General features: G+C 39.6%; 1 protein-coding gene across 3 annotated transcripts in view; it reads right to left on the reverse strand.

Annotated features, from left to right (window-relative positions):
• The window catches only part of nalcn (sodium leak channel, non-selective), a 77,395-nt gene that overhangs the window by 15,344 nt on the left and 45,626 nt on the right, over positions 1 to 16,425 (reverse strand). For all 3 annotated transcript variants that reach the window (XM_030757972.1, XM_030757974.1, XM_030757975.1), the window contains 3 exons: positions 15,254 to 15,391; positions 14,648 to 14,722; positions 505 to 641 (listed from right to left, as the gene is read on the reverse strand). In XM_030757972.1, coding sequence (XP_030613832.1) covers positions 505 to 641; positions 14,648 to 14,722; positions 15,254 to 15,391 — 350 coding nt within the window. The remainder of the gene's footprint in view (positions 1 to 504; positions 642 to 14,647; positions 14,723 to 15,253; positions 15,392 to 16,425) is intronic.

Below are 16,425 nucleotides of genomic sequence, written 5' to 3' on the forward strand. Positions count from 1 at the left end.
CAATAAAGTTGATTATCAGGTCCTTTGTGTCGCACACTGTTCAGCTTTCCTGCTAAAGGCTGCAAAACATTAAAAAAAAGAAATTTTTGCAAATGATCAAATAGAAACTAGGAGCAGATATGAAAAAGTTTCTCTCTTCTTACTTTGTATAATGTCTGGAAACTACTGGTGACATTCAAAGGCTTTACTTCTTTAGTGGTTTCTGTAGTCATGTTTTAGCCACAAACCCACACTGAGAATTACTACTTAACAAAATATTTTCCCCATATTTTACCTAAATCAGTTTAAACATCTATATATTTATTTAGCCCTGATAGATTTTGTTGCTCATTTTCCTTTTATGAAAAAAATTAACCCAAAGTAATGCTCAAAGTAAAAAAAAAGAAAAAAAAGAAAATCACTTAAAATAAAATGGCCTATATTTAGCACAACCATCTAACAATTTTCATAAAATGGATGTGATTTGTTATAAATATTTGCATGTGTGTCTGTGTGTGTGTATACCTGATCCTGGGCACAGTGAAATCTGATGGAAGCTTGGAAATCTTCACCATCTGAGGTCTATTGGGGAACTTTTCAAAGATCCTGAGTCGTAGAGGGAGCTTCTCTTTGGTGTCAGCATTGGCCTCGCTTTGCTTGAGCTAACACAGGGAGGATGAGAGGCAGTTTAGGCAGAGAACAGAACTGCAAGCCACTCTTAAAGAATGAAGTCAGCCTTGACAGCATGATGAGAATGAAGAAGAGAGGGATTCAAGTTAGATACCAAGGGGGAGAAGGGTGGAGTTAAACTGAGTTTGGGTTGTAGGAAGGTTTGGGATCTTGAGATCTGCAGGTTACCCTCGCACTTCATTAGCAAAAAGCGTGAGATTATGTGTGGTGTTTCGTGAGATAACGGCTTTGAAGGTGCAGCTTTATGTTTCTGCCAGATGATGGCAGCAACACACTTACCTACAGCACACACAACACATACAGTACAGACAACCACATTTAGGATGAGATCCCACTTACTTTTCATAAAAGAAGGGAGAAGGCAACAAAAGAAAAAAAAAAGAAAGATTACGTTGGAGTGGTTAATGGAGAAAAGAAAAGGTAATGACAGAATAAGTGCATGTGTGCAGGCTTAAGCAATACAGCACAGGCTGGTGAAATCAAAAGATGACAGAGAGAATGAAACCAATTATTTCCATTAATTACATGGGGGGGGGGTGCTGATTGAAATTCCCTTGCAGGCATTCTCTTTACGGGTGCCTGGAGATAACCCCTGATGCATTGCAGATTAGGCCTGGAAGGGGAACTGCATTTCGAGCAATGGTGAATGGTAGCTTATCATTCAAAGAAGGTAACTGCTGTGAAATATATTGACTGGGCTCAGTGAATGTTTCTCTGTCAGTCACCACGTGTGACTGTCTGTCTGCCGATAAAAACGTCCTTCTATTCTGTTCTGTGTATAGGTATTTCTGTCTGCTGCTGTCTGACTGTGAGCGACCAAATGGGCCAAACGGAACAGCCTGTCAGATCTGAGGGATAACAGCCAGAGAAAGGAGAAACCTGAAAAAGGAAGGAATGAAAATATGCCTATCCACTTCCCTTTTTTTTTAGCAGACTAAAATGTTGGAGCTTCTTCTTTACCCTGAGTGGGTGTGTGGCATACTGTGAAGATGGAATTATGCACCAGCAATCGCTTGCCTAGGCATTCTGTCTATACTCTGACTCCCAAGATAGACACGGGGTAGAAGGAGAAACGGACTAAAAAAGGTAAAAGAGACAAGTCAACAGATGGAAGTGGGTAACAACGATACGAAACTTAATTGATGATCACAAAAACAAAGACACATGGATTTCAAGAAGTAAAGCACCTTCAGTAAAAAAAAAAAGAAAAAAGTCATTATTAGAAAAATTTGTGTGCTGTATTTGCTGCAGCAGTACAGAACAGGAAAAAAATATGTTGAGCGCGATCGTGAGCTTCTTTTTAGTGCTGCAGTCCTCTCGCTGAAACTTGAAGAAAATGCTGCAGTCATCTTAAATACTACCCGTATATTTGGATGCTAAAGCAAAAAAAAAAAAAAAAAAAAAAAAAAAAGGACACACACACAAAAAACAAAACTTCAACACATACACACACATACAGTGCAGCATTAATATGGACCCCACTGCTTCCCAAGGGTACTAATCAATTGGGCCAACTCAAAGAGATGTACAGTTTAACCAAGGCCCTATACCCTTATCTGCTACAGTATCCCAATACTGCAAACATTTCCCTCTATCCCTTGTAGAATTTGTTCTTTTCTATCAAACTGAGAGTCTATCTGTGTTTCTTTATAGAAGACTGTCCGAATTTCAGGATCACAGTTTCTACTCATTGCTTCTCTCACTGATCTCTAATTCTTTCTTCCTCTGCTTAAAAAAAAAAAAAAAAGAACCACTGTAGTGTGAGTGAAACACATTTATTCCTATACTTCAAGTTGTGTGTTTATTTATACTGCATCTGGGGACCCACATGCATTGAATTTACACTGGGAATATAGATCAGAAGTCCACTGTGGCATAGACCAACTAGATTCCTTTATTTGAGGAGGCCGGTGTAAGAGCGGTCGTCAGCTACAGTGTGTAATGCATAGTTTCCTCAACTACTGACACCATGTAAAGCTGCTCTGTGAAGAGTGCCTTATGTGTAGTTAGACTCATAAGCCGCCATAGATCACTAATTAATGCTAACACAGCAGGTCTTCTGTCTGTTGGGTCAATAACGCAAACAAGAATGAGCACAAAGAGATCGCTATTCTCTGCTGATTCACTGATTTCATGTGCACCTGAACATGTATCCTGGATCAAAGTGTGCATCGGGCTGTGTCTTTATCAGATTTTCACCATACAGCTATCATGACCAAAAGACTTACCAATTAAAACCATCCTAAACTGTATTTATTTTATGTACTTAACCGTAAGAGCTCACTACTGTCGCTATCAAGGCAAAGATTAAAAAAGCCTTGGCTAAACCAGCAGGAGAAAGCAAGCAATCTGTAATTATATCAACAGTTTTAACTGCACCCGTGTGTGTGAATCGGTCTAACTTAGTGGGCCTGTTGTGGAAAGTTGCCACAGTTACAGAAAAGTGAGCAGTAATAATCCTATTTTGATCAGTCATCAGGTGTGTATATAACCCAAGGCTGCAGTACAGTAGTTACTGAAAGTCCATTAGTGAAGGAAAAGTCTGTAACCCTAACTGCGCTGTTCTTGGATTGCTTAACATGCATATCCTTACCAGTTTTCCCCTTTTAAATATCACAGTTATTATTAACGCAGTGGCACTCCTGGTGGACATGTAACAACAGGATGCATTTTGCAAACACACGTATTTTCTGTGTTAGTGTACCTAAAGGCACTATAATAAATATTTTAGTCTTAAAAATGGATCTCAATGAGCAGCACAGAGAGATATAACCCAACTCTACAATCTTCTCTGGTTTGCAATCAGTAAACTCTGTTTTGCTTTGATATCTTGCAACTTTTGCCCATTGTTAAGTCTCGTGCTCGGATCAACCAAGGAAGCTCTAAAAAAAATCCACTGCATGGCAATGACACATGACATTAGTTAACTCCACTGGGCACAGTGAAAATGGTGGAGCATCTAATGGCTAAAGGGACAAATATTTCCCTGAAGACCAAAACAGAGCTAGAAGTGAAAAGTGAGTGATGGACGTCCATTATTCAGATGAGAAAACATAGTGCTACTGTTGCTCTAGATATACACAACCAGCTAGCTAAATCACAAAAGTCATATTTACCTTTATAAGCTTATAACATATCAGTGGCATGTTAACAGCTTGCATTCACTGCCCTATGTGATTTGTTATATAAGCCTTAAGGAATAAGCACCGTTTCTAAATGTATGTGTGTGCATGTGACAGAGGTGGGATATTTATAGTCCACTTGTATGTCTATGTGCATATATGCGAGTGGGGAAAAAGGAACTTCTTTTTGTGTCATAGTTAATGGCTGATAAATCAAAACTACTGCTTTCCCTGCCACTGATGTGATTTAATGCATGGTGCTGTTACAATGGAGGCAAGACTAATGTGCTTTGCCTTGAGACCCATTCAGGTGACCTGCCACTGCTTCCCCCTCCATTCAAGCCAATTTCAGGCTCCGCTGAGCTAGGGAACTTTCCATCTGGGATTTCCACAGCTCTCTTGACCATGGCTGAGAAGGGTGAGGGGAAAAAAAATCCTAACACTGACCATTAGCATTAAGAGAGACTGGAAGTAGTCAGTATTGAAATGGCCACAGATGTGGGACTGAAGAGTGAAAGAGTATGTAGGAAAAATCAGCTGGTATTCTTTCTTTACTGGTAGAAAGAAGCAAAACCCTGTATGAGGATGCAATTTACTATTTTATGTGACAGTAATACTTTTTATCCATTTGTATGTCAATGTGACAACAGCTGCGAGAGCAGCTCCCTTCAGAAACAACCAGATTTGGCTGAAGGACAAATGCACATGCAAGTTATCAGAACTATTTAATGACTCAGACAGGTATGTGTCTACAGTATTCATTTTCACACTGGACAATCCCTTTGAACTCTCAGCCCTGTAAAGTGAATCTAATACACACAAACACTGGTAATATTTGTGAGTGGCTGAACAATGAGGAACTGATGAACAGCCGCCTACAAAACTGCGGCCCACACACATCCGCCGAATGCCTGTGGGAGTACATAAAATCATCTGCATTTTACCATCAGCCTGCCTTTCACAAGCACCACCAGACAACAGCAGTGTATGTTTGAGGATGTGTGTATGTGTGACCATAGACGGGACATTTTAGTAATAATAACACAGCTTTGCTTGCTGTGTCATCCATCATTTGGCACATCTGCAGTGTGTGTATATCTGTGTTTTTATGCTGTACTGCCAAGAAATTCAGAACATGCGTGGTCATTGTAATAGGAGACAACCTATTTGCACTCCACATTCCTCAAAGTCTTCCCCAGGCCTGTGGGCCTATAGCTGCAATGCCCAGTGGAAGGAGATCTGAGAGAGTTAGCAGGGTCACCCTCTTTCTTCACATTAGTTGGGTAATGAGCCATACTGTGGAGTTGCTGTAAAGCCACACAGCCCATAAACCTCTAATAGCTACCCCTGATACTCAAAACAACTGTAGGTGCCATTGTCTCAATGTCCAAAACTATATCACGTTCAGCTTTATGGTTTTGGGTTCTGGGGGGTGTAATATGAAGCAAGATTAATGGGTTAAGGAAGTATGCTGAGCCTAATAGAACAGACGAACAAATTAAGTGATGAATTAACAAAGTTAAGTTTTTTTTCTCTTTTTGTTAAGGCTCAGCATCCTGTTGGAAACATTTGTTGTATTTTATCCTGCCTGCCTTTTCTTGACATCATACTTAGGTTTTTTTCTGTTGTAGTCACCTTCTTTTTCCTTTTTTGATCATAAAAGTATAAAAACTGCTACATGTAGATATTCCTTAGTATGCCTGCATCTTGGAATTGCTTGCCATGAATGTGTATTTACAGCCCAGAGAAACATGGTAAATCATAACCAAAATACTGAAAACAATAATACCTAAAATCACATATTGATAAAGACTTTTCATTTTTTTTATTGTGTTTTTATTGTGTGTGTTTTTGTTACTGTGTGTTGACACTAGTTTTAGAAAATGACAGGGGCACAATGCCTGAAGTGTTCATAATAGAAAACTGAAAGTGACATTGAAAAGATAAGAAACCATTGTTATGGGATTCTCCAAGAGGTAGGCTCTTTTCTCCTCTGCTCCCTCTGGTTTCCTTGCCTTTCTCCCCCTCTGCTAAATCCCCAAATAAGTCCTTGGTCCATTAAATCAAGTAGACAAAGGACAGGCTTTTAGTTTAATTCATAAATATTGAAACCCTTAGTGGGAGGCAATAAAACAGACACTTTAACACATTTGATCATGCTAAATTCAACTGAACAAAATTTTTATGATGTTAAATATATTATCAAATATGGAGGTTGCAGCACAGATCAAAGAAAATACAGAATTCATGTCCAAACGAGCTACAGCATATTTACACATATGTAGAGTCGCATTTACATAAATTCTGAGATAAAAAAAGAAAGAGCTTTTAGATAAAACTACTTAATGATCACATCGTCACAATGATACAGGATGCTCCTGTCACTGCTGTATGATAGTGACTAATCATACAACATCAAATTTTCAAGTCACAAATATTGTGGGCAAAGTGATTATGATATTTTTACATCAATAGAAATTAAAAAAGAAAATACTGTTGCAGGTCAATTTCATTTTGTAATTTGCCTGTAGTTTTCTCTCTTTTCTGTTAACATACCAGTTTCTTCTGATGTTGCTCTTTAAGATCTGTACTATGTGAGACATACAGTAGGGAAAATAATTATTTGATTCCCAGCTGAATTTGTAAGTTTGCCCGCTTACAAAGAAATGAACAGTCTGTAATTTTTATGGTTGTTTCATTTTAATGGAGAGAGAGAAAATATCAACCCAAAATCCAGAACAAAACAAAAGAAAACAATTATCTAAAAGTTATAAATTGATTTGCATGGCATTGCAATGAAATAAGTATTTGAACCCCTACAACCCAGCCAAAATTCATGGAGGAGCTTGTTAGTGATCTGAAGTCAGTTGGGACCACAGTCACCAAGAACACCATTGATAACACACTACACCATAATGGATGGAAATCTTGCAGCACCTGCAAGGTCCCCCTGCTCAAGAAGGCACGTGTACAGGCCCATCTTAAGTTTGCTAGTGAACATCTAAATCAGGGGTGGCCAACTCCAGGCCTCAAGAGGCGGTGTCCTGCAGGTTCTAGATGCGTCTCTGCTTCAACACACCTGAGTCAAATATACAAGTCATTAGCAGGACTCTGGAGGAGGTAATTCAGCCATTTGATTCAGGTGTGTTGGATCAGGGACACATCTAAAATTTGCAGGACACCGGCTCTCGAGGCCTGGAGTTGGCCACCCCTGATCTAAATGATTCAGAGAAGGCTTGGGAGAAAGTGCTTGACCTGCCATGTGTGGAGAAAAAGAAATGCTGAGTATGACCCAAAGAACACCGTCCCCACAGTCAAACACAGAGGTGGAAACATTATGCTTTAGGTATGTTTTTATGCTTAGGGTTCAGGATGACTTCATCACATTGAGGGGCCAAAGGATGGGGCCATGTACTGTAAAAGTTTGGACAAGAACCTCCTTCCCTCAGCCAGAACACTGAAGATGGGTCATGAATGGATCTTCCAGCATGACAATGATCCAAAACATACCGTCACAGCAACAGAATGGCTAGGGGTGGCCTAGCCAGTATTCAGACCTCAAGCCTACAAAAAAATCTGTGGCGGGAGCTGAAAGGTTTGATTTGCCAAGCAGCAGCCAAGAAACCTAAAGGATTTAAAGAGTTTTTGTAAGGAGGAGTGGACCAAAATCCCTCCTGAGATGTGAGCAAACCTGGTGACCAACTACAAGCAGCGTCTTACCGCTATGCTCACCAGCAAGGGTTTCTCCACCAACACGCTTTGCTTGGGGATCAAATACTTATTTTACTCAATGGCATGCAAATCAGTTTATAACTGTTTTTTCTGGATTTTTGGTTGATAGTCTGTCTCTCTCCATTAAAATGAAACTACCACAAAAATTACAGACTGTTCATTTATCTACAAGTGAACAAACAATTTCAGCAGGAGACAAATCATTTTTTCATTATTTCCTCCACTGTATTTCACACAGTAAATAAGCTTACTGTTCACCGATGGACAAAAAGGACCATACTTTACTCAAAAATATTCTGAAAAATAAATCGATCACAATGCCTTTACCTGTCTACAGCACACAGCTACACTTCATTCAAATGTCAGTTTGTTTGTATTTGTTAACTTTGTGTAAATGAAGGTAAGGCAGCTGTGCTTTTAGTTTTACTAACTTTCTTCCCCTTTTAAGTATTTTCCAAATGTGTTCCTCATGACTCATCTACCTGGCCTGAGGACCTGTTTGATTGGTAGAATACTCAGCATTACCCAAACACACAGATATGCAAAAATCAGTGTGTGTGTGCAAAAAGAAACAAATTTTTCACTACTGACAATTCATATCTTGCACTAACAAAATATGCATTATCATCATCATCATCGCCCTTAGGGGTAAACACCTTTTTCTATCTCCCGGCACTCTATAAACATTTTCCCCTTTTCCTACTCCTCCTGCCTGGTCCTGCACTGTTGTGCGAGCAGGAACAATTTGTTGGGTGAAGACGGGCCATCAGTCTCTCTCACCACAAAGCCCACCAACCTATGACAGCACAGACGGAGGCAGGGCAATAACAGGCAGCAACAACATACAACAAACCGACTTTTATTTCAAAGCACATTAACCCATTCTAGGTTTTGTCCTCGTTATGAAAAAGATGTTAACAGCTTGTCACTTTACAACCACAACTAACAATTTTAATTTGACATCAGAAGTAAAAAAGAAACAAATGTAATATTATTATTATTAAAAATTAACATATTATGATGATTAAGATATTAATAAAAAATAGAGTGACATAGGAGAGTGAAAACATTTCCCTCCTTAATAATTGTTGTCTTCCATGCATGATTTCACTTGACCTACTTCTCACTCCTGGTCAGTCACTTGGTCAAAAACTTAGGGTGATTTCACTAAGAACATTTGACAGCACCACTGATGTGATTAGTGGACAGCTTGCCCCACCACCTGAGCCGCAGCCACCCCAAGAGGGAGCTTCCTATTAGTTGTATATGAAAACACACCTGGGAGGCTCTGTGTGTGTGTGTGTGTGTGTGCGCGCGCGCGTGCGTGCGTGCGTTCGCGCATGACTGTGTGCGGCAGGGATCTCCTTCCTCCTTTCTTTTTTGTTTATCTATCCATCTCCTGTTCCAGTCTTCATTTCAATATGAATTTCAAACCATAATATCATCAACATTGATTAGAATTATGCAATAAATCCATAATCCTTATCAACGTTGATAAGTGGAAAATGCACATCCGTGTTCATGCACCATTAAGAGCTCCCTGTTACTTTTGTACTCGTGGCTCTTAAGTATGGATGAATAAGCCAGTCTGTTCATTATCTGCAGCCCCGCTTCCCGTCCCTTCTGTGATTATTTTGTGTACATATAGTACATGCATGTTTGAATGTGCCTGTGTGTACTCAGGTGTCACAGCATTGAAAGGTTTATTTCCTTGATCACAGTGCAACCTCCATGGTCCTGCTCACTTTTCACTTACTGTCACTAAAACGAAAAATCAAGACAAATGGCTTGTTGATCAGTCACTAATTTTAAATCAAAGTAAAAGTTGTTAAGTCGAGATCCTCTTGGATCTTCTGAAAATAGGTGTCTAAGATGCAGTCTGTAAGAGTTCCTATATGTTTTTTGTAGTCAGTAATTCTCAGTATTGAGTCATAAGATGATTCACATACCCACTGTGAAACAGTGTTTGGCCTCTTGTGTGTGTATTTCCTTATGCCTCAAAGGTAAATCTCTGTCTATATTCATCTATTGATGCTGCAGTACAATAACATACTCCCAGAACTGTTTTAAACTGGATACTGCTGACCTAATACACCTGGAAGGAAAATGAATTAGTTCTGCTATTTTTCCTCTGTTAGCTGCTGTTAGCCACTGCTGGCGTTGCTGGCGTTAGTGAAACTTTTTCTGAAGTGGATGTAACATTGTTGGAATCTGATACTTACTGAATAAACTCTCAGACGATGTGAAAATATAATCAAGCTGTTTATCAGAGGGAAAGTGTGATTTTTAGCACACTCCAGCCTAACATTAGCTGGCATAATGTTAGCTTATAACCAGCTGCTGTTGTTTAGCAAGTTCGCAAGCTGTCCGGAGATGGGAGGGTCACATGTCTAATCTGCTGACAATAAGAAATTGTGACAATCTTGGGAACAAACATGCACGTTTATGCACGTGTGTTAGGAGCCCTGACTTCAGATCATGAGATGATGCTTGAGATATTTTATTAAGATGTCGGCGGCGTTGTCTCTGTCCTTCGTTGGTGAAGGGGACCCCTTCTCAGATGATAAAACATAGGTATGATCCTTCATCTTGAGTCTGAAGGTGCAGACATAAATTGAAATATCCCTCCACGGCATGCAAACGCCTACGACTCCTTTTCTCCTTCACCTGTAGCTATGCTACAGGTGGCCAGACTCTAGTCGTAAGGGGGTGTCCCTCCCAGCCACTATATTCAAATATGGTGGGGGAATATGGCAGCTACAACCACAAACCAATGCACGCCCCAGTGTATTTTTAATGGATTACTGTAATTATAAATTTATGAGAATGGATAAATTTGTTGGTACAGTACTTACACACTAAGCAATATATATTTAAGAGTACAATGTTCTTTTTTTCTATTAAATAAAGTAAAAAAATTACTGACTGTACCTTTAACGACATTGTTAACATCAACACGGAACGGTTCAAGAGAAGAATGTAAACTGGTACTGCTTCCTGGAGCTAATATTGTGTATGGATATGTAAGACATCTTTTTAAAATGATTTAAATCCATCGATTTTCTTAACCACAGGAGGGCTAAAGCTCATCCCAGCTGTCACAGAGTGGGGTACACCCTTGACAGGTCGCCAATTCATGACAGGCCTAACAAAGAGACAGGCAACTGTGTTTTCTCACACCAATTTAGAATCACCAGCAACTATGTCTTTGGACTGTGGGAGAAAGCTGGAGTTCCTAGCGGAAACCCTGCAGTTACAAGAGAATCGTACAAAGTTGAACCTAGAACTTTCTTGTTGTGAGGCAACAACACTAATCACTACACCCCAGTGCACTAAATCAAACTAAATAAATAAGGCCAGTATAAGTTCATTAGGAGTCATTTTTCATGTTAATGTCAGAGAGTAGTGTATAACAAGAGTATGATTGATCTCACATAGAAAGCATTCTGAGAACCCATCCCGCTGGTCTGCTGACTTAGCGTCTATGGACAACAGCCAATTTTTCAGGGCTTCTGTTGTAGCCCATGGATTTCAAAGCTGAGACTTCCTATTCCAGCCACTAATCATTGTTTACAAGTGCAGATACATTTTAAAAAGCTAGCAAAAAGCTCACTTGTCTTCAGACAACAGCTGATGGTTTTCAGATTTGAACTTCACTCTTACCTTCATGCAAATAAAGCCTGCTCAAATGTGACTGGTCAGTAGCACTCAGACTACAATTAGCAGTCTTCTGATACCAAAAATACATAGTAAGTAAGTAAGTAAGTAAAATTTATTTATATAGCACCTTTCTAGATAAAATCATAAAGTGCTTTATAGCAAATAAAAGAAAACAGTGATACACAATAAAACACAAACCACTAGTTAAAAGCAAGCCTGTACAAGTGAGTCTTGAGCTGTTCTTTAAATGATTCAATAGAGTCCACAGATCTCAGGTGTGATGGTAGTGCATTCCACAATTTAGGAGCTGCAACCTCAAAAGCACAGTCTCCCTTAGTTTTTAGCCTAGAGCGTGGAACCACCAACAGATTTTGGTCAGAAGACCTCAGCAGTCTGTGCGTTATGTATGGGTGTAAGAGCTCACTAATTTATTCAGGCATTTGACCATGCAGAGCTCTGAAAGTGATCACCAAGATCTTAAATTGGGATCTGAACTTTATGGGGAGCCAGTGCAGAGATGACAAGATAGGTGTCACATGAGACCACTTAGGGGATCCTTTAAGTAGCCTGGCAGCAGCATTTTGGACTAACTGGAGGCGATCCAAAGACGATTTGCTGAGACCAACGTATAACGAATTACAGTAGTCCAACTGAGAGGAGACAAAAGCATGAACAATAATTTCCAATTCTGGCTTGGACACCATTCGACTGAGGCGGGCAACATTTCGCAAATGAAAAAAGCAGGACCGCACAAGGCTATTAACATGTTTCTCAAGGCTAAGAGCTTGGTCAAATGTAACTCCTACGTTTCGGACATTTGACTGAACCATTGATGACAAAAAACCAAGATTGTTTATCACAGTGGGAACAAAGCTATCCAATGCACAGACAAGAACTTCAGTTTTCCTGGTATTGAGTGAAAGGTAGTTAGCAGCCATCTAGTTCTTTACAGCCTCAACACAATTCTGAAGAATAGATAGTTTTTTAACATTCTGTGGAGAAAAGGAAATATACAGCTGAATATCATCAGCGTAACAATGATAGAACATAATGCGAGGTAATGACATAACATGCGCACACCTTCCAAAGGCTTGATGGCACAAGTCAGTAAAATCGACACACCACATGCACACATAAAGATACTGCAAGCCCACCTGCAACCACACAGGTCCAGTATGCTTGATATTTGTCATGGATGGAGGTTAAACACAATAGCGTTTAATGGTGCTGACATGTTTGACAGGTTTTCCAACTGATATTACGGACACACAAAGAGTATGAGCCAGAAATGACAAACAATGTTACCAGCTGCGTTCAGAAGCATAATTTCCCCCTCAGTATTTTCATACCCCTTGTTTAGTAGTACCGTAAATGTATTGCTTACTGTACGTTGAGCTAATAAATGCCACTAATTATGCCACAAACACATTAACTGTATACAGTGTTCTCTGTACTGTGCACCCTTCTGTCTAAAGCAGAGACACACTATACACACTGATATAAAAATATGAAAATTCAAATAATATACAAGGCAGCATTCTATGATTTGCATGAATTCACTCTTTGAATAGTTTATTCTGCTTCAATTTGTTGTTCCATTATTTCCAATTAATTTGAACACAGCATCTGTCACTGTGCTCAACCAACTGTGAAGAAGAAAGGATTAAAAATGTCTCAGGGAAGAGAACGCACACATGGGTTTTGTGTCACACTCTCACTCTAAATATTGATTGATATCCATTCTGTAATCACAATACTTGTAAGAACAAAACAATTTTTGTGCTCAAAAGAAATGCAATTTTTTTTTTTTTTTAAATTTCCTTGCGTGGTCATTTGTTTCTTTTTTAAGAACTTGACATGAATACAACTCACATCAGTGATAAATAACAAGCATTGCTAAGTCAGTGAAGCCATTCATCAAGCACCAGGCAAAAATTACCCATCACATACAGCGTAATTGGTTTCTCATCCCTCATGGCCTATATGTGTATTTCTTATATATGTTGGACATGTTGTTGGGCTTTTGCCAAATGTTTGCAGAAGCCTTCTCATGAAGGGAGGGTGATTACCATCTATCATTTATTTATAGTCAGCCCTGTATCCATGATTGAAGCAACTGTAAAATAGGCAATTTTACAGTCACTGCACCTAATCACTCAACTGTGGGAAATAACCTGTCCAAGGAAGCTGAGACCTGCCAGCCATCTATTGGTACACAGCACGCAGAGTTTATACTGTATGAGCATGCCTGTACACAATACTGTTCAAGTTGATTAAATAATCATGTAAAGGTTTTGTATGGATACAAACAAAATCTGAAAATGATCAGGGACTTAAATCTTTAGCATGTCTGTGGTCAGCTTTTTTAGTAAGTTTTCCAACTGTTTTCTTTTTAGAGTACTACTGTTCTAGAAGTCAATGTCACTACTTTCATGAAATATGACCAAGTTCTGAGTGCATGTATCAAGTTTGGTTTCAGTGGAGGATTACTGCAGACATAAGACCTCACTTTCTGTTTGTCAGGTTGGCTGCTAACACTTTCAAAAACTAAAATTCATATGATAACTTTCAAAAGGCTTCATCTGAAACTCAAATCTGCTAATTTTGTTGCAAAAATGTGGCCTGTGATGTCCTATATTATGGAAAATCCAGTATAGCAAAAGGGTTATCAAAAGAAAACCAGGGGTACCTACTAAAAGAGCCTTCAACTTAAAACCACTGGTGGTGCTACAATGCTTGGCATACAGAGAATCAGTGGATTGCCCGAATCAGTATGACAATTTCTAATAGCAGAAGAACAGATAATCAGAAAGAAAATGAACAAGAGAAGGTAGGCACACTATGGATGACTCGATAGCTTTCCAAATAAGCCCATATAAAAACAGCTTCCCTGAGCTCCAGTGAAACACTGCAACAAATAAAATCAGAAAATACCACAAAAAGCTGTTGGTGGGTCACTGACATACAATACTGTACTTTGCCATAGTAAACACGAGACCACCATGACAGAAACGGGGTGGATCATACACATTTTGATCACTAAGTCACACTAGCTTAGCTAGGTGATGTCATGACACTATGTCAGCTTTGTTCACATCAGCCTGGAAAGCCCATGGATGGTTTGGCTTTGAATTTCAAACAGGGTTATTGGCAGTCATCTTCTCCTTACCATAGCAGTCAAACTGATCTAGACTTATCACAAAGAATAGAGCTGCTATAGCTGTCAAATATCCAATTATTATTATATGTGAAATCAAAAAAACCTTGTGAAATTGCTCCTAAACCTTAACAGTAAAGTTAACATAGTTTTAGTTGTTGCTAGCAAGGCTTGTGGTTAATGAGGCAACATTAATTCTTGGATGCAAACACTGTACACCCAACATTTTATTTAAATAATGAACCGACTGCTCTCATGAATCTGAACATGAAATTATTAGTCTCTGTATCTAATATGAACTTCTTACCTGTTTTAGCTTCTTCAAATCTTCATCCAACTCCAGATTGTCCAAAATAACAGCCACAAAAAGACTGAGCAGTATCTAAAATGCAATGAGAGGATGTGCAAATGAACATTTGCTGTGTGTGAGCACATTTCAATATGTTCGTGTCATTAATATCATTAATATCATTAATATAAAAATAAGATGTTTTCAAGTATGAAGTCAGCTCAGTAATTGTATTTGCTGCTTGTTCTCTCATGGGAGACATCCTATCTGTCTAGAGTGAGCTGTGAGTCATCTAGAGAGGGTCTGTGCTGTCTGATGGCTCCCTGTATCAGAAGGCCAAACGCTGAAATGTCAGCACTTCTTACGCCTGCAAGTCTGATTAACTGTGATTAGATGTGCCAGTTGAGAGAACAATGAAGGGGCACGGCACTAACTGAAAGCAGAAAGAAAGAAATCCATGTAACTTTTTGCCACATCTAACTAGCTTTGAACTGACCAAAATGATAGAATATGAGTTTTAATATAGATTACTGCTGTAAATTTACAATGTACTAAAAGCACAAATTCAATAGTCTATTCAACTAATTCAACTCTACATGTCATGCAGCACAGTGTGTTCCTCACCAGGGTAGCAAACAGATGGTAGAGGATGAAGTAAATGGCTACTACTGGAGCCCACATATGACCTACAGCCACCAGAGTCTGGTCCATGACATCTATCCAGCCCTCCTGGGTTAAGATCTGGAACATGGACATGAATGCCTACAGGGAGGGAAGCACAGGGTAAGAGTAAGTGAGTGAGACTAAAGGCTACTAAAGTGAAAAGAGCATGGAGAGAGAGAGAAAGACAAAAAAGGGTGGAAATTACACAAAAACACCTGACATTTGAAAGACTCCTTTTCACTAGAGAGCAAAACACACAGCTAATGCCCATATCCCCTTCTGACCATCTTTCACAAGTCTGTGACTAAGATTTTTAAACATAAGCAAAGAGGGGAAAAACAAGGAGACAGCTTTTTTCTCTCTTTGTTTTTAAACTCTGGTCTCCTGGCCTTGAGAGAGGTCAGATAAAGGTGTAGGGAACAGCCAGCTGTGACACGATGGCCCCTGGAGTCAAATGGCACGCCTGCACTTTCTTCTTAGCATCTCTCCTTCAGACAGCAGCCACCCAGCCAGCCCCACCTCCCCGCGTCTGCCCCTCCCACCTGCTACCATGTCCCAGTCACTGCACATAAAGACAAAGCCCAACAACAGGTCTGCCCATGGGGAAGACAGCCAAACATCATTAAGTATGATGTGACTGGGTGCATCTATGTGCATGTGTGAAACAGAAGAGAGAAAGTAGGGAAGGCGAAGAGGGAAAGGAAACACAACATACAAGTGGCATCTGTTTATGAGCAGCCCTTCATATCCCGCTGTGCCTAGGATCAGAGAAATGTTGGAAGGGAGAGAAAAAAAAAACAGAGGATGGAAAGATGTCGCTAATGAGAGAGCGAATCTTGTGAGCACTTAAAAATCAAAGGAGATACCACATCTGTCGACCTGTCATGCAACCCATTATCAGCATCTGCGGGTATCCCCATTGGATGCATGAGATTTCCTTATTGGAGCTGCTCACAAAAAAAAATTCTTTAATTCCAGTCAGTGTAGCTGAACAGTTCAATTTGAATTACACTGCATGTTTTCCCGAGAAGAAACTATTCCTTTCCACCCTAGAGGTCCATGTACTGGGGACAAGATGTATGTTATTAAAACACAACCTTGGGCAATTTTGAAAAGCTTGCTGAGCGTGGCCC

This window comes from Archocentrus centrarchus, chromosome 21 (assembly GCF_007364275.1).
Source record: "Archocentrus centrarchus isolate MPI-CPG fArcCen1 chromosome 21, fArcCen1, whole genome shotgun sequence".
Taxonomy (NCBI): Eukaryota; Metazoa; Chordata; class Actinopteri; order Cichliformes; family Cichlidae; genus Archocentrus; species Archocentrus centrarchus.